General features: G+C 55.5%; 1 protein-coding gene across 1 annotated transcript; it reads right to left on the bottom strand.

Annotated features, from left to right (window-relative positions):
* Positions 1–356: 356 nt before the first annotated feature.
* Positions 357–13,696, bottom strand: LOC129699825 (uncharacterized). Its single transcript, XM_055639945.1, has 2 exons — positions 13,469–13,696; positions 357–3,090 (listed from the first exon to the last, which is right to left on the bottom strand). The coding sequence occupies exon 2, from the start codon at positions 3,082–3,084 to the stop codon at positions 943–945; it is 2,142 nt and encodes a 713-aa protein (XP_055495920.1). The 5' UTR covers positions 3,085–3,090; positions 13,469–13,696; the 3' UTR covers positions 357–942.
* Positions 13,697–18,729: the final 5,033 nt, after the last annotated feature.

Genomic DNA, 18,729 nt, shown 5'->3' on the forward strand with positions numbered 1-18,729 from the left:
TAATGGCTGAGTAGCTGTGGTCGTGGGTGTTTGGGCCTCTGGTTGGGCAGGAGACGTGCTGAGAGTAATTTGATAGCACTCTTAAGATTTGCCTGATTGAAATTCCAGCTATTATGGACAAGGTCCAAAGTAAGGTGTAAGTAGCGGTTATTGGCAAGACCCTGAACAGCATTGATGTACAAGAGAGATCTTAGGATCTAAACCCAAAGCTCCCCGAAAGTGGCAACGCAAGCAAAGAGAGTTATATACTTGTCTTCATTGGTTGGGGCTTTGTGTATGAGTCAGGAAAACATGATGCAGTTGTACAGGACTTTGGATAGGTCACAATTGTAGTGACACAACACCTCCCCCCCCCCCCCCCCCCCCCCCATTTACCCGCATGCTTTGAAGTAGCAATCTGCCAGAATGCTGCCTGGATTAGAGGTAGACTTAGACCTGATAAAAAAATATAAAATGCTGATAGCTTTAGATAGGGAAGACCGTCAGAATGCATTTCCCAGGATAGAACTGTCTAAGACAATAAGGCATAGCTTTAAAGTGCGAGTGGCAACGTTTGCAAGAATATGCGGGGCAGGTGTTTATTCTTACACAGAGGGTGGGTACCTGGACTGCACTGCTGGGGTTGTGGTGGAGGCAGATATGGGACGGGGTTTAAGAAGCTTTTAGATAGGCATGTGCAAATTCTGAGAATGGAGGAAATGGATCAGTGTCGAAATCAACTGTCAGCATGGTGTTAGGCACAGACATTGTGAGCCGAAGGAAGGGTTTGATGTGAACCTGGTACCAATACACATCTGCCCACACCGGGTACCTCTGCACCACATCTGCCTACACAAGGTACTCCTGCACCCCACGCCAGTTGACCTATCGCCATTCTCATTCCCCACCACCCCAGGCGTCTGACCCCCCCCACTCCCTCTGTGCCACATGCCCGGCCGCCCCTCAGGCCCACTGCTCCTCTTCGTAGTGGGACAGCTCGTGGAAGATGGCACTGGGCTGCTCCTTCAGGGAGCTCTCGATAAGCTGTTGCTCGTGGGCCGGGGCGGGGGGCAGTGCCGCTGCCATGTCCGAGTCGATGGCCTCGATGCGCAGCTGAACCTGCCTCTCGAAGTCCTGCTGGCTGCTCAGCGCCCGCTGCATGATCATCTTGCGGGCTTGGTCGCAGCCCTGGTGCAGAAGGTGGCGCTGGGCGGCGAAGTCAGCGTCGCCGGGCTCCAGCGTGACGAGGCGGCCGAGCTGGGTGATGCGGTCCATCAGGTACTTGTTGGACACGTCCATGTAGGTGCTGGCGATGGTGTGCACCAGGCCCGAGATGTTGCTGGCCTGGAAGGCCTGCGAGTAGATGAGGTCACGCACCAGCTGCTGCTGGCTGTAGTTCTCCAGCTCCTGCACGTCCTCGGCCTGCTCGGCCAGCTGCACCAGCGTCTTGCTCAGGCACACCTTGATCAGGTTGGACATCATCTGGAAGAAGCGGATCAGCTTGGCCCACTGCTCCTGCACCTGGCCGAGTGCCCGCAGCCCCTGAGCCAGCAGCACCAGCGTGTCGCCCAGGTCGAGCTCCTTCACCCGGCAGCCCCTCATCTGCTGCAGCAGCTCCTCCAGCTCCCGGTCTCTCTCCTGCAGCACCTCCAGCCCACGCCGGTACTCCTGGCGGCTCGTCTCCAGCTGCGTCTTGGCCGTCTCCACCTTCACCCGGGCCTGGGTCAGCATGGTGTGTAGCAGCCCACGGTCAGCTGGCTCCTGCCCCTTGGCAGCCCCGGACAGGTTGGGGGCACCGGGGGCCAGGGCGGGCCCGGGGCAGGAGGCGGCGCAGCCCGAGTTGAACCTCATTACCTTGCAGTGGAGCTGGTGGATGGAGGCGGCCGCCTGCTCCAGCTGCTGGGCCTCGGGGCTGGGGTGCAGCTCCTGCAGCCGCTGGCACAGCCTGAGGCCGTGGCGGCACAGGGCGAGGGCGGCGAGGCCGGGCCCACCCTCCTCCTCATCCTCCTCCTCCTCTGTGCCGCCGGCCTCCAGCTCGGCCTGCACCCCGTCCAGGAGTTGCTGGGCCTGGGCACAGGGTTGCGGGTCATGCAGGGCGGTGGGCAGTAGCTGGCGCTCTGGAGTGAGGAGCTCCTGCAGTTTGAAGGCGGCGAGCAGCAGGCGGGCGGAGGCGGCGAGGACTGCGGGGCTAGCGGGGCTAGCGGGAACTCCGGGCCCGGGCCGGCTGTCGGGCCCTCCCTTGCTGCGGATACGCTCGGCCACGGCGGAGCCCAGGGCTCCTAGGGTGTCGAGGATGGCCCCGGAGAAGGCCACGGGCTCGCTGACGGTCAGTAGGCCGGACAACAGGCCGCTGACGGAAGTGATGGTGCACTCTGCAGCGTGTAGGCCCAGCACAGCCCAGGGCCCTGGCTCCCGGGCCTCTGCTCGCTGCCACGCCCGGCTCGCATCGTCCACCTCCCGGCCAGCCCGCTCCACCCACTCGGCCGCTCGCTGGCGCTCGGCCTCGGCCCGGACACGACGCCGCTCCGCCTCCTCCAGTGCTTCACGCGCAGCCTCCGCCTCGGCCCGACGCGCGCCACGCGCCCCCGCGCACGCCTCCAGCAGCTCGTGCACCAACGCGGACACGCGCACAAAGCCCTGGTCGGCGGCGTGCGCCAGCTCGCGGCACTCGTCAGCGGCGGCGCGGATGCAGCCGAGTTGTCGGGGCAACAGGCGGAGCAACGTCGGCCTATCCCCCCGCAGTAGCGTGTGTACAGCAGCCTTCATGTGTACCGGCACGCTGGCGGCCTGCAGTCGGATCTGGTCCATGTTACTGTGGGCCAGGCTGAAGGCCGTCCAGCCCTCGTTGCTCACCTGCTGCAGGCAGGCGCGGAACGAGTCGGGGTGTCGGAGCTGCCGCAGCCGCCCCGGCTCCAGCCCGAAGTCCAGGCCGGCCGACACGGCCATCAGCTCCCCCAGGATGGCGATGGCGGCAGGAGCGGGCAGCAGCATCTCCTCCCAGTTGGCGTAGGGTTGCAGCAGCAGCCGGCTGTCTCTCCGCGCATCCTCGGCCCGGGTGTGGCGCGCCAGTGCCTCGCTGAAGGCGGCTAGGCCCGGCGTCGCCATGGAGACCTGCGGGGAGGAGGCGGGGACTAGGTTATCGCGTCATCGACCTGATGTCATATACAAACGTTACACGTCATCGCCCAGCACGTCAACGCCAAGTCGCGTCATCGCCCGGTCACGTCAACGCCCAGTCACGACATCACCCAGTCACGTCAACGCCCAGCTGGGGGTGGTGCTGCTGTCCTAGTCATCACCCAGTCACAACATCACCCAGTTACATCAACGCCCAGTCACATCATCACCCAGTTACGACATCACCCAGTTACGTCATCATCCAGTTACGACATCACCCAGTTACGACATCACCCAGTCACAACATCACCCAGTCACGTCCTCACCCAGTTACGACATCACCCAGTCACGTCATCACCCAGTCACGTTACACATCACCCAGTTACGACATCACCCAGTCACGACATCACCCAGTCACAACATCACCCAGTCACGTCATCATCCAGTTACGACATCACCCAGTTACGACATCACCCAGTTACGACATCACCCAGTTACGACATCACCCAGTCACGACATCACCCAGTCACGTCATCATCCAGTCATGACATCACCCAGTCACATCATCATCCAGTCACAACATCATCCAGTCACAACATCACCCTGTTACGACATCACCCAGTCACGTCATCACCCAGTTACGACATCACCCAGTCAGTCATCACCCAGTCATCACCCAGTCACGACATCACCCAGTCACGACATCACCCAGTCACGACATCACCCAGTCACGACATCACCCGACAGTCACGACATCACCCAGTCACGTCATCATCCAGTCACGACATCACCCAGTCACGACATCACCCAGTCACGTCATCATCCAGTCACGACATCACCCAGTCACGTCATCATCCAGTCACGTCATCATCCAGTCACGACATCACCCAGTCACGTCAACGCCCAGCTGGGGGTGGTGCTGCTGTCCTAGTCATCACCCAGTCACGACATCTCCCAGTCCCGTCAACGCCCAGTTACGTCAACGCCCAGTCACGACATCACCCAGTCACGACATCACCCAGTCACGACATCACCCAGTCACGACATCACCGTCATGACATCACCCAGTCACGTCATCACCCAGTCACGACATCACCCAGTCACGACATCACCCAGTCACGACATCACCGTCATGACATCACCCAGTCACGACATCATCACCCAGTCACGACATCACCGTCATGACATCACCCAGTCACGACATCACCCAGTCACAACATCACCCAGTCACGACATCACCGTCACGACATCACCCAGTCACGTCATCACCCAGTCACGTCATCACCCAGTTACGACATCACCGTCATGACATCACCCAGTCACGTCATCACCCAGTCACGTCATCACCCAGTTACGACATCACCCAGTCATGACATCACCCAGTTACGACACCACCCCGTCACGTCATCATCCAGTCATGACATCACCCAGTCACGACATCACCCAGTCATGACATCACCCAGTCACGTCATCGCCCAGCACGTCATCCCTCAGTCACGTCAACGCCCAGCTGGGGGCAGAGCTGCTGTCCTAGTCATCACCCAGTCACGACATCACCCAGTCATGACATCACCCACTCAAGACATCACCAGTCACGTCATCACCAGTCACGTCAATGCCCAGTCACGTCAACGCCCAGTCACGACATCACCCAGTCATGACATCACCCAGTCACGTCATCGCCAGTCACTGTCCTAGTCACCACCCAGCTGTCACTCACTGAAGTGGGGGCGGGCTTTCCCTTGCAACCGCAGGAGATGCAACACCTGTCCCTTTATCTCCCACCCTCGGCTCCATCCAAGGACCCCGACAGTCCTTTCAGGTGAGGCAGAGGTTCACTTGCACCTCCTCCAACCTCATCTACTGTATCCGCTGTCAACTACTCTACATCGGCGAGACCAAGCGCAGGTTCGGCGATCATTTCGCTGAACACCTCCACTCAGTCCACCTTAACCAACCTGATCTCCAGGTTGCCCTGCACTTTAACTCCCATTCCTTTTCCCAATCTGATCTTTCCGTCATGGGCCTCCTCCATTGTCAGAGTGAGGCCCGGCGTAAATTGGAGGAACAGCACCTCATATTTCGCTGCCTTGCTTTGTGTCTATCACAAGGGTGCGGGGAGGAGGGGCAGAGCTCATGGGACACATATAAGGATCAGATAACATGTGTGTAGGAAGGAACTGCAGATGCTGGTTTAAACTGAAGATCGACACAAAAAGCTTGAGTAACTCAGCGGATCTGAAGTATAAAAAGTCCAACATCACCCCCACATCCAGCGACGCCTCCTTCCTTGAGGAGCTTAATCACTTCTATGGCCGCTTCGGCAGGGACAATCTAGAGACAGCCATCAAGGCTGTGCTACCTGCCGATCACCAACCCCTCACACTCACCCCCTACGACGTATACGTGGCACTGAGTAGGACTAATGCATGTAAAGCTGCTGGCCCTGACGGCATCCCGGGGCGCGTGCTCAGGGCCTGTGCTGCGCAGCTGACAGACGTCTGGACTGACATCTTCAACCTGTCACTTACCCAAGCAGTTGTCCCCACTTGCCTTAAAACCACCTCCATCGTGCCAGTGCCAAAACACTCCACTGCGGCAAGCCTCAACGACTTCCGCCCAGTTGCACTTACCCCCATCATCACCAAGTGCTTCGAGAGGCTGGTCATGGCACACCTCAAAAGCTGCCTACCCCCCACACTGGATCCCTATCAGTTTGCCTACCGCAAGAACAGGAGTACGGAGGATGCCATCTCAACGGCACTTCACTCCGCCCTCTCCCACCTCGACAACAGAGACACTTAGGTAAGAATGCTGTTCATCGATTACAGCTCAGCATTCAACACCATTATACCATCAAAACTGATCACCAAACTCGGTAACCTAGGCATCGACCCCTCCCTCTGCAACTGGATACTGGACTTTCTAACCAACAGACCCCAGTCTGTGAGGTTAGACAAGCACACCTCTTCAACCCTCACCCTGAACACCGGCGTTCCACAGGGCTGTGTGCTGAGCCCCCTCCTCTACTCCCTCTTCACCTATGACTGCACACCTGTACATGGTACTAACACCATCATCAAATATGCAAATGATACAACGGTGATTGGCCTCATCAGCAACAATGATGAGCTGGCCTACAGGGAGGAGGTCCAGCACTTAGCAGCATGGTGCGCTGACAACAACCTGGCCCTTAACTCCAAGAAGACCAAGGAGCTCATTGTAGACTTCAGGAAGTCCAGAGGCGGCACGCACACCCCCATCCACATTAACGGGACGGAGGTGGAACGTGTTTCTAGCTTCAGGTTCCTGGGAGTCAACATCTCCGATGACCTCTCTTGGACCCACAATACCTCTACTCTATCAAGAAGGCTCATCAGCGTCTCTTCTTCCTGAGGAGACTGAAGAAGGTCCATCTGTCTCCTCAGATCCTGGTGAACTTCTACCGCTGCACCATCGAGAGCATCCTTACCAACTGCATCACAGTATGGTATGGCAACTGCTCTGTCTCCAACCGGAAGGCATTGCAGAGGGTGGTGAAAATTGCCCAACGCATCACCGGTTCCACGCTCCCCTCCATTGAGTCTGTCCAAAGCAAGCGCTGTCTGCGGAGGGCGCTCAGCATCGCCAAGGACTGCTCTCACCCCAACCATAGACTGTTTACCCTCCTACCATCCGGGAGGCGCTACAGGTCTCTCCGTTGCCGAACCAGCAGGTCGAGGAACAGCTTCTTTCCGGCGGCTGTCACTCTACTCAACAACGTACCTCGGTGACTGCCAATCACCACCCCCCCCCCGGACACTTATTATTATTTATTCAAATCGTTTGCTATGTCGCTCTTCCAGGGAGATGCTAAATACATTTCGTTGTCTCTGTACTGTACACTGACAATGACAATTAAAATTGAATCTGAATCTGAATCTGAACCTGTAAAGGGTCTCGACCCAAAATGTCACCTATTTCTTTTCTCCAGATGCTGTCTGACCCGCTGAGTTACTTCAGCTTTTCATGTCTATTCATCAGATAACACTGTATCACATCAATCTCGTGCAATAGGTGGAGGAAAGGGAAAGATACCGAGTGCAGAACATAGTTCTCATAAGTGATAGTAGCAGAATTAGGCCATTCGGCTCACCGAGTCTACTTCGCCATTCAATCATGGCTGATCTATTTTTCTTTCTCAACTCCATTCTCCTGCCTCCTCCCCATAACCCTTGACACCCGTATTAATCAAGAATCTGTCAATCTCCGCCTTAAAATTATCCACTGACTTGGCCTCCACAGCCGTCGGTGGCGATGAATTCCACAGATTCACCACCCTCTGGCTAATAAAATTCATCTCCTTTCTAAAGGTACATCCTTTTATACTGCTGCTTTGCCCTCTGGTCCCACACTCTCACACTTCTCAGCATTGTAGTGCACCAGTTCCAGAGGAGACAAATAATGACCGAGCTCCTCATCAACTACAGATGGCAGGGTTTTCATCGGAGTGGTGGGCAATGACACAAAGGTGCCAGAATTATCCCCCCCACACACACACACTGAGAACAATGCCATCCAGGCACACAGTGAGGTAATGCACGCAGCTTGGAAGAACCTGCTTGACCCAGCATGTTGGACCTGAAAGTCCGGGCCATCATAACAGTCGCCCCACTGGAAATGGAAACCAAGGAACACAATTAGCCCACAATGTCCGTGCCGAACATGAGATGCGTTAACCTGATCTCATCCGCCTGTACATAATCCATCTTCCTCCAATCCCATCACATCCATGTGCCTATATAAATGCTGCTTACATGTTGCTATCATATCTCCTTCCACCATCACCCTGGCAGCATGTTCCAGGCACTCGCCACCCTCTGTGTAAAAGAAAAATGCCCCGCACATCTCCTTTAAACTTTGCCCCCCTCATCTTAAAACTATGCCCTCTAGTATCTGATTTTTCCACCCTGGGACTCTCAAGCCAATCTACGGCTCTTATAATGTTATATACTTCGATCAGGTCCCACCTCAACTTCCAGCATTCTAGAGAAAACAATCTATGTTTGTCCAACCTCTTGTAGCTAATACCCTCTAATCATGGCATCCATGTTGGAAAACATTGACACAAGGAACTGCGTCATTGTCCACGATGGCATTGATTATTGCCATAGAGGGAGTGCAGAGAAGGTTCACCAGACTGATTCCTGGGATGTCAGGACTGTCTTATGAAGAAAGACTGGATAGACTTGGTTTATACTCTCTAGAATTTAGGAGATTGAGAGGGGATCTTATAGAAACTTACAAAATTCTTAAGGGGTTGGACAGGCTAGATGCAGGAAGATTGTTCCCGATGTTGGGGAAGTCCAGGACAAGGGGTCACAGCTTAAGGATAAGGGGGAAATCCTTTAAAACCGAGATGAGGAGAACTTTTTTCACACAGAGAGTGGTGAATCTCTGGAACTCTCTGCCACAGAGGGTAGTTGAGGCCAGTTCATTGGCTATATTTAAGAGGGAGTTAGATGTGGCCAAGGGGATCAGAGGGTATGGAGAGAAGGCAGGTACGGGATACTGAGTTGGATGATCAGCCATGATCATATTGAATGGCGATGCAGGCTCGAAGGGCCGAATGGCCTACTCCTGCACCTAATTTCTATGTTTCTATGTAGGAACTGCAGATGCTGCTTTACAAAAAAAAACACAGAAATCTGGAGTAACTCAAGGGGTTAGGCAGCATCTCGTGAGAACATGGATAGGTGACATTTTGGATCGGGTCCCTACTTATGTCTAATTGTATTGGGGGGGGGGGAGGAAGGAAGAAGTATGGAGAGGGATAGCTGCAAGGGAGTTGGGGACAGGCCAAAACCTGGTTAGTGATAGGTGGCTACACATGAGGAGACAGGGTTTGATTGGCAGATGGCTGGTCAAAGACAAGGGATGCAAACAAATAAAGTGTGAGATAAGGATAAAAAGAGGCATGAAATATGAGGAAGGAGTCAGTGGAGGAGGTCGGGACTGCAGGCGTACGTGCTGAGGGACTGAAGCTCGATGCAGCCAACGCCAAGGCTCTATGGGGGCGGACCATAGTCCACGGGTCCTTCCGCTGCTGGGGGGGGGGGGGGGGGGCAGTGTGTGGCGGAGATGTCACTCAAACAAGGGAAGGGATATCACCCCAGGGGGCCACATGAGTGGCAATGTGTCAAGTAAAATTGTATAAACACTACGTTACAACGCATTGAATAGGTATAGCCTCAGAGAATGTCGGAATCATTATTTGCACAGTACATGCTTTTCTTACACTAAAGTCTGTTTTGGTGCTTAGAAAAGGTTGGGGGAGAAGAAAGGGAGAAGAGAACACGTGGTGCACACGGGGACAGGGCACAGTGAAGGGGGGCGGGGGGGGGGGGGGGGGGGGTTGTTGGTAAATGTCACTTAAAATGGAGATCTCAATGTTCATTCCATTTGCATTGCTTACATTCCAATGGCACAAACATTAAATTCTCCAATCATAGTCAACAAAACTAAAAACAACCCCTACCTTTGCTTATGCCTGACTAAATCCATGTAGACAACATCACTGCCCAACCTTCTTTGATCATTTTTGTCATCTAAGATCAAGATAGTAAGACACAACATGCCACAGACAAAGCTATGTTCTCCCTAATTAACCCATTCTCTTCTAAATGGGAGAATATCCTATCCAAAAGAATCTTATCCAGTAGCTTCCATATCACCAACGCAAGGCTCACCAGCCTATAATTCCCTGGATTCAGTCTACTTCCCTACTTGTGCAAGGAAACAACATTGGCTACTCCATTACATTGTATTGGCAACTTTCAATAATCTGTCTCAATATGACAAGAGACAATAGGTGCAGGAGTAGGCCATTCTGCCCTTCGAGCCAGCACCGCCATTCAATGTGATCACAGCTGATCATCCCCAATCAGTACCCCGTTCCTGCCTACTCCCCATATCCCCTGACTCCATATTTGTTCCTCTATCTACCGCTTGCTATTGGGGCCTCTAGTACAATCCCTTAGAGTGCTCTCACCGTTCTTATATCTAAGCTCTACCCACACAGCCTCAGTGGACAAGGCCTACAGTGTGCCCTCTCTGACTGCTGCTTCAACAGTCTTTCTGATCAGTGGCACAACTCCCCCCACCTCTGTTGTCCCCCTCTTGATCACGTCTGAAACATCAAATTCATTGATCTAGGCAGAGACAGGGCTCCTGGATAGTGTGAGGAGTGTTGAGTAAAATAAATCCCCTGTGAAACTAGTTTGATTTAAGTTTCACTGGGGATTAAGGGTTAAGTCATGGCAGAACAGCTTGGCACTGTGGTGTGCTCAACCCTGTGCAATGTGGGAAATTAGGGATGCTTCCAGTGTCCCTGACGACTATGTGTGTGGGAAGTGTGTGCAGCTGCAGCTCCTGGCGAGCCGCATGGCGGTGATGGAGCTGCGCATGGATGCACTTTGCAGCTTCCGCGATGCTGAGGGTGTTGTGCATCGCATGTTTAGTGCGCTGGTCACAGCGCAGGTGAAGGTTGCTCAGGCAGAGAGGGACCACCAGATAGCACAAGAGAAGGCAGGTAGTGCAGGAGTCCCCTGCGGCCATCTCCCTACGAAACAGATATACCCTTTTGGATACTGTTGGGGGGAGATGGCTGATCAGGGGAAGGCAGCAGCAGCCATGTTCATGGCACCATGGAGGGCTATGCGGCACAGGAGGGCCGGATAAAGAGCATGAGAGCTATAGTGATGGGAGATTCCATTGTATGGGGAATTGATAGGTGATTCTGCAGTCGCAAAGAGACTCCAGGGTGGTATGTTGCCTCCCTGGTGCAAGGGTCAAGGATGTCTCTGAGCGGCTGCAGGACATTCTGCAGGGGGAGGACCATCAGCCAGTTGGTGCACATAGGTACCAACGATATCGGTAAAAAAAACAGGTCCTACAAAGCGAATTTGGGGAGTTAGGAGATAAATTGAAAAGTAGGACCTCAAAGGTAATAATCTCTGGATTACTACCAGTGCCACATGCTAGTAAGAGTAGAAATGACAGGATATTTTGGATGAATATGTGGCTTGAGAGATGGTGCAAGGGGGAGGGATTCTTATTCCTGGAGCATTGGTACCAGTTCTGGAGAGGTGGGGCCAGTACCACAGGACGGAGTGGGCTGGACCGGAACTGATGTCCTCCAGGGGGAGTGTTGGCTAGTGCTGTTGGGAAGAGTTTAAACTAATATGGCAGGGGGATTGGAACAAATGCAGGGAGACAGAGGGCCGTAAAATGAGGGCAGAAGCAAAAGGTTGAAGGAAGAAAAGTAAAAGTGGAAGTCAGATAAATCATTTGACAAGGTCCCACACAAGAGATTAGTGTGCAAAATTAGAGCACGTGGTATTGGGGGTAGGATATTGACATGGATAGAGAACTGGTTAGCAGACAGGAAGCAAAGAGTAGGAATTAACGGGTCCTTTTCAGAATGGCAGGCAGTGACAAATGGGGTGCCGCAAGGCTCAGTGCTGGGACCCCAGTTATTTACACTATATATTAATGATTTAGACGAGGGAATTAAATGTGACATCACCAAGTTTGCGGATGACACAAAGCTGGGTGGCAGTGTGAGCTGTGATGAGGCTGCAGGATGACTTGGTGACGTTGGGTGAGTGGGCAGTTGCATGGCAGATGCAGTATAATGTGGAGGTTATCCACTTTGGTGGCAAGAACAAGAAGGCAGATTATTATATGAATGGTGTCGGATTAGGAGAAGGGGAGGTGCAGCAAGACCTGGGTGTCTTTATATCAGTCACTGAAAGTAAACATGCAGGTACAGCAGGCAGTGAAGAAAGCTAATGGCATGTTGGCCTTCATAGTGAGAGGATTTGAGTTTAGGAGCAAGGATGTCCTATTCCAGTTGTACGGGACCACACCCGGAATATTGTGTGCCGTGTTGGTCTCCTAATTTGAGGGAAAATGTTCTTGCTATTGAGGGAGTGCACCATAGGTTCACCAGGTTAATTCCCAGAATGGCGGGACTGACATGATGAAAAAATGGGTCGACTGGGCTTGTATTCACTGGAATTTCAAAGGATGAGAGGGGTTCTTACAGAAACATATAAAATTCTTAATGAATTGGACAGGCTAGAAGCAGGAAAAATGTTCCCGATGTTGGTGCAGTCCAGAACCAGGGGACACAGTTTGAAAATAAGAGTTGACCATTTAGGACTGAGATGATGAAAAATGTTGTGAATCTGTGGAATTCTCTGCCACAGAAGGCAGTGGAGGTCAATTCACTGGATATATTCAAGAGAGAGTTTGATATAGTTCATAGGGCTAACGGATTTAAGGGATATGGGGAGAAAGCAGCAACAAGGTACTTATTTTGGATGATCAGCCATGATCATATTGAATGGTGGTGCTGGCTCGGAGGGCCAAATGGCCTACTCCTGCACCTATTTTTCTAAAACCCCAGAACATTGAGCTGCCAGTTGGGTTCCTCTCACAACAGCGTTTCCACAATTGCCAAAAAAACACACAGTCCCAGGCATCAAGTTCACCTGCTGTCTACACAATACTCCTTGCACTGAAATAAACAAGCTACAGCTCATCGGGTTCACCATGTTCCTTCACCTCTTCCTGTCTGTACTTCCTTTGAGACTGAAGATAGGAAATTGATATGTGACATTTCGGGTCGAGACCCTTATTCAGACTGTGAGTCAGGGGAAAGGGGAACAAGAGATACATAAGGTAATTCGGAGAAATGATTGCAAGATATGCAGAAAGCAACGATAATAAAGAAAATGTCGGGCACACAACAGGTTGGCTGTGGACAGAGTAGACAGGGCGACAGTAAAACTAGTACGATGATGAGGGTGGGGAGGGAAGGAGAGAGAGGGGATGCAAGGGTGACGAAGTTAGGGGAATATCAATGTTCATACCACTAAGCTACCCAAGTGAAATATGAGGTGCTGTTACTCCAATTAGCGCTGGGCCTCACGCTGACAATGGAGGATGTCCAGGACAGAAAGATCAGTGTGGGAATGGGAGGAGGAGTTAAAGTGTTTGACAACCGGGAGATCAGGTAGGTCCGGGCGGACTGAGCGAAGGTGTTCAGCGAAACGATCGGCCAGTCTAGGTTTGGTCTCGCCGATGTATAAGAGACCACACCTGCAACAACGGATACAGTGGGCGAGGCAACTGCTGGGTGCACAGCTCCCTCCCACCTCTGCATGCAACGAAACCGCCGCCCGACCCGGGTGCATCGATTTCGCAACCCCCACCCTGAAGCATCGCAACCCCCACCCTGGTGCCTCACTCCCCCACCCCGGGCACCGCCGCACCCCATCCCGGGCCCCGCTGCACCCCCCTCCTCCCCCCGGGCACCGCCTCTCACCGGCTGCGCTTTGCTGATCAAAGATCTACAGATCGCGCTTTCAGGGGTTTGTTGCTGATGGCCGCGTTCACTGTATCCACTCGCACCAGCCAATCCCTGCACAGCGCGGCGCCGCTCCACCAATCAACGGGCCGCTGCTTCCCCATTGGGTCGTCGCTCCACCAATCAACGGGCCGCTGCTTCCCCATTGGGCCGTCGCTCCACCAATGCGGCCAGAGACGTCAATGGACACCCGCAATGCGAGACGAGCGGCGTCCGCACCCCCTCCTCCCCCACTCACTCACTCACTCACTCACTCACTCACTCACTCCCCACTCACTCACTCCCCCTCACTCACTCACTCCCCCTCACTCACTCACTCACTCCCCCCCACTCACTCACTCACTTCCCCACTCACTCACTCCCCCCCTCCACTCACTCCCCCCCCCTCACTCACTCACTCACTCCCCCACTCACTCACTCACTCACTCCCTCACTCACTCACCCCCCCACCTCACTCACTCACTTCCCCCCCCCCCCACCTCACTCACTCACTCACTCACTCACTCACTCACTCACTCACTCACTCACTCACTCACACTCACTCACATCACTCACATCCCCCCCTCCCCCACTCACTCACTTCCCCCCCCCACTCACTCCCCCCCCCCCATTCACTCACTCACTTCCCCCCCACTCATCCCCCCCTCTCACTTCCCTCCCCTCACTCACTTCCCACCACCCCCACCTCACCTCACTCACTCCCCCCCTCACTCACTTCACTTCCCTCATCTCGCTCACTTACTCACTCACTCACTCACTCACTCACTCACTCACTCACTCACCTCACCCCCCCTCACTCACTCACTCACCCCCTCACTCGTTCACCCCCCTCACTCGTTCACTTCCCCCCCCTCACTCACTCACCCCCCCACCTCCCCCACTTCACCTCACTCACTCCCCCCTCACCCCGTCACTAACTCACCCCCCCCTCACTCACCCCCCCCCTCACTCATCCACACTTCCCCCCCCTCACTCCCTTCCCCCCTCACTCACTCTCCCCCCCACCCCACCCCCTCACTCACTCACTTCCCCACACTCACTCACTCCCCCTCACTCACTCACTCACTTCCCTCCCCCCCCACTCACCACCCTCCACTCCCCCCCCCCCCACTCGTTCCTCACTCTTCCCACTCCTCCCACCACACTCCCACCCCCCCCACCTCACTCACTCACTTCACCCCCACCCCACCTCACTCACTCACTTCCCCACTCACTCACTCACTCACTCACTCACTCACCTCACTCACACTCCCCCCTCCCCCACTCACTCACTTCCCCCACTCACTCACTCCCCCCCCCCCCCATTCACTCACTTCCCCCCCACTCATCCCCACCCCTCTCACTTCCCTCCCCTCACTCACTTCCCACTCACCCCCCCACCCCACCTCACTCACTCACCACACTCACTCGTTCACTTCCCTCCATCTCGCTCACTTACTCACTCACTCACTCACTCCTCACTCACTCACCCCCCACTCACTCACTCACCCCCTCCCACTCGTTCACCCCCCCCACCTCGTTCACTTCCCCCACCTCACTCACTCACCCCCCCCCCTCACTTCACTTCCCCCCTCACCTCACTCACCCCCCCCTCACCCACGTCACTAACTCACCCCCCTCACTCCACTCACCCCCCCTCACTCATTCACTTCCCCCACCTCACTCACTTCCCCCCTCACTCACTCACCCCCCTCACTCACCCCCCCCCCACTCATTCACTTCCCCCACCTCACTCACTCCCCCCCCACCCACCCTCACTCACCCCCCTCACTCACTCACTCCCCCCCCTCGTTTCACTTTCCCCCACCTCACTCCCTTAACCCCCTCCACTCACTCACTCTCACTCACTCCCACCTCACTCACCCCCCCCCCCCACTCAATCACTCAATTCCCGCCTCCACACTCCTCCCCCCTCACCCACTTCTCCCCTCCCCTCACACTCCACCCCCCACCTCACTCACTCACCCCCACTTCACTCACTCACCCCCACCTCACTCACTCTCACTAACTCACTCACCCCCACCTCACTCACTCACCCCCCTCACCTCACTCACTCACCCCCCCCCCCCTCACTCCTCCCCCTCCCCCCATTCACTCACTCTCCCCCTCATTTACTCACGCCCACCTCACTCACCCCCCTACTCACTCCCCCACCTCACACCTCACCCACTCCTCCATCCCCTACCCCCATCACTTTCCCCTCACTCCCCCCCCTCTACCCACTCCCCCCTCAATCCCACGACCACACTACCCCCCTTCTCTCCCCACTCCCTCATCCCACTCCCCAGCCCTCACGCCCCCCCACTGCCCCCCTCACTCTCCTCCCCCACTCCCCCCTCACTCATCCCACTTCCCGCACCACTCCCCCCCCTCCACTCCTCACCAACTCCCCCCTCACTCTTCTCAATCCCCCTCACTCCTCCCCACCCCCCTCTTCTCTCCCCTCCCCCTCACCCACCCCGCACTTCCTCCCCTCACTACCCCCTCCACTCCTCCCCATCACTCCACTCCCCCTCAGCCCCCCCCCCCCCCCCCACTCCCCCGCCCCTCCCCCTCCCCCCTCACACGCTCCCCCCTCATTCCTCTCCCCCTCCCCACGTACACCCCCATCACTTCTACCCCACACGCCCCACTCCACTACAACCCCCCCCCCACTACCCGCCCCTCATGCCCCCCCAGTGCCCCCCCCTCACTCTCTCTCCCCCCACTTCCCCCCTCTCCGCTCCACTCTTCCACCACTCCTACTCATTCACCCCCTCTCACATTCTCCCCCCCCCCTCACTCCCACCCACTCTACCACTGCACCCCCTCCCCCACTCTCCCACTGCTCCCCCTATCTCTATTTCCCCTCCCATATCTCCCCTCCCATTCTCTCCATATCCCTTAACTGCACTATAAATAAGAGTATCTAACTCTCTCTTTAAAGCATTCAGAGAACCTGCCTCCACCGCCCTCAGAGGCAGAAAATCCACAGACTCACCACTCTCTGTGAAAAGGTTTTTCCTCATCTCCGTTCTAAATGGGTTACCCCTTATTCTTAAACTGTGGCCTCTGGTTCTGGACTCCCCCAACGTCGGGAACATGTTTCCTGCCTCTAGTGTGTCCAAGCCCTTAACAATCTTACATGTTTCAATGAGATACCCTATCATCCTTCGAAACTCCAGAGTCCACAAGCCCAGCTGCTCCATTCTCTCAGCATATGACAGTTCCGCCATCCCGGGAATTAACCTTGTAAACCTACACTGCACTCCTGTACGTCTTTGGCGTGTGGGGGGAAACCGAAGATCTCGGAGCATGGGGAGAAGGTACAAACTCCGTACAGACAGCGCCCGTAGTCGGGATGGAACCGGGGTCTCCGGCGCTATAAGGCAGCAACTCTACCGCTGTCCCACCCTGCAAATGTTGGTGGAACGGGCTGTGGGTTTCACCTGGTGAATGTGAGGTGCCACTGATGGGGCTGGGATATCTAGCGTAAGTGGTGGGTTGATGGAGTATTGGGGCTTATTCAGGGCCGTCTAGTGAGTGTGGGGAGGGGGCGGAGTGGGTCCACATGGCAGGGTTAACCCCTGACCTGCCCCAGGATGGCACACACGTTCCCAGGGACAGTGCCACTGAGCGGGAAGCGGTTCACTCAACAGCCACCACCAACTTGTCCACAACACGTCTGCACTCCTGCCCCCAGATGGGTTTGGACAGAGAGCGGGAACAGTGCCGGCAATCTGCAGGCAGACATCCCGTCAAAACACACCCAAGGTCACGGCTGCTGTCTATAAAACCACAGAGGATCCCATCGAAACCACAAGGCAGGAACTGCAGATATTGCTTTACACCGAAGGCAGACACAAAACACCAGGGTAACTCAGCGGGGCAGCCAGACAGCGTCTCTGGAGAGGAATATGAGTAGGAATAGGAATACTTTATTGTCACATGTGACTGGACACAGTAAGATTCACTGCTTGCATACACAATGTATGCAAATTGCAGGCACCGACTGCGCTGACAAAGCTACAAAGCTACGCCGGATCCTGCTTTTGTCCTCCCCGCCCAACAGTTCCCCCACGCCGGGTCCACATTGTCCATTGCTCTCCTCCACGCCCTCACCGACCGTCGACCGAGCTTCGACCCGCGAGGATTCACCACCGCCGATGCCCCCATCGGCGTGAGGCCTCACCCCAGCCCCGACCCCGGGCTGCTACGCGGGAGCCGTGAGGCATCGAGACCGCGATGCCTCGATAAACGGCCCCAGCCGCGTATCCCAGTCCACACCCGCGGCCCCACCGTCGGGAAGTTTCTGGCCGCGCGGCCCGTGTTAAGGAATGAATGGGTGACATTTGGGGTGGAGATCTATCTTCAGACTGAGAGTCGCGGGAGAGGGAGACACACAGATAGGGAAGGGTATGGTGTGAGAACGAGACATCAACATAGATGCAGTTCAAGGAATATATAGAATAGATTATTGTTAGCAACGAGAAGCGGACAACGAAGCACACAGAGATAATATGTAATCAAGAGGGCAGTTAGACTGGGAAGGGGAGGGGTGAGGAGAGAGGGGAAGCAAAGGTTACTTGAAGTTACAGAAGTCAATATTCATGCCGCTGGGGTGGGGGGTGTAGGGTGGGGGAGGAGCAGGGTGGGGGAGGGGGCAGGGGAAGGGGGGGGAGGGGGGGCAGGTGGGGAAGGGGGGCAGGGTGGGGGAGGGGGCAGGGTGGGGAGAGGGGAGCAGGGTGGGGCGAGGGGTAGCAGGGTGGGGGAGGGAGCAGGGTGGGCGAGGGGTAGCAGGGTGGGGGAGGGAGCAGGGGTGGGGGAGGGGAAGGATGGGGATGGGGCAGGGTGAAGGGGGGAGCAGGGTGGGGGAGGGGGCAGGGTGGGGAGGGGAGCAGGGTGGGCGAGGGGGCAGCAGGGTGGGGAGCAGGGGAGCAGGGTGTGAAGAGGGGAGAAGGATGGGAGAGGGGGCAGGGTGAAGAGGGGGGGGTGAAGGGTGGGCAGGGTGGGGTGGGGGGGGGTAGCAGGGTGGGGGAGGGAGCGTGGTGAAGGGGGGGGGGCAGGGTGGGATTAGCAGGGACAGAGTTGCAGCTTTGAATGGTGTGGAGAGAAGTGGCGGGGAAAGCACCACCCATGGTCACCCAGAGACCACCCATGGTCACCCAGAGACCACCATGGTCACCCATGCGCCACAGCTGACAACAACAACTAGGAGAAGGGTATATATTTTTTATTTG

Source organism: Leucoraja erinacea, chromosome 8, assembly GCF_028641065.1.
Source record: "Leucoraja erinacea ecotype New England chromosome 8, Leri_hhj_1, whole genome shotgun sequence".
Classification (NCBI taxonomy): domain Eukaryota; kingdom Metazoa; phylum Chordata; class Chondrichthyes; order Rajiformes; family Rajidae; genus Leucoraja; species Leucoraja erinaceus.

Bases quoted from the DNA above. Each gene is read 5' to 3' on its own strand.
- LOC129699825 (XM_055639945.1), bottom strand. From the start codon at position 3,084: ATGGCGACGCCGGGCCTAGCCGCCTTCAGCGAGGCACTGGCGCGCCAC.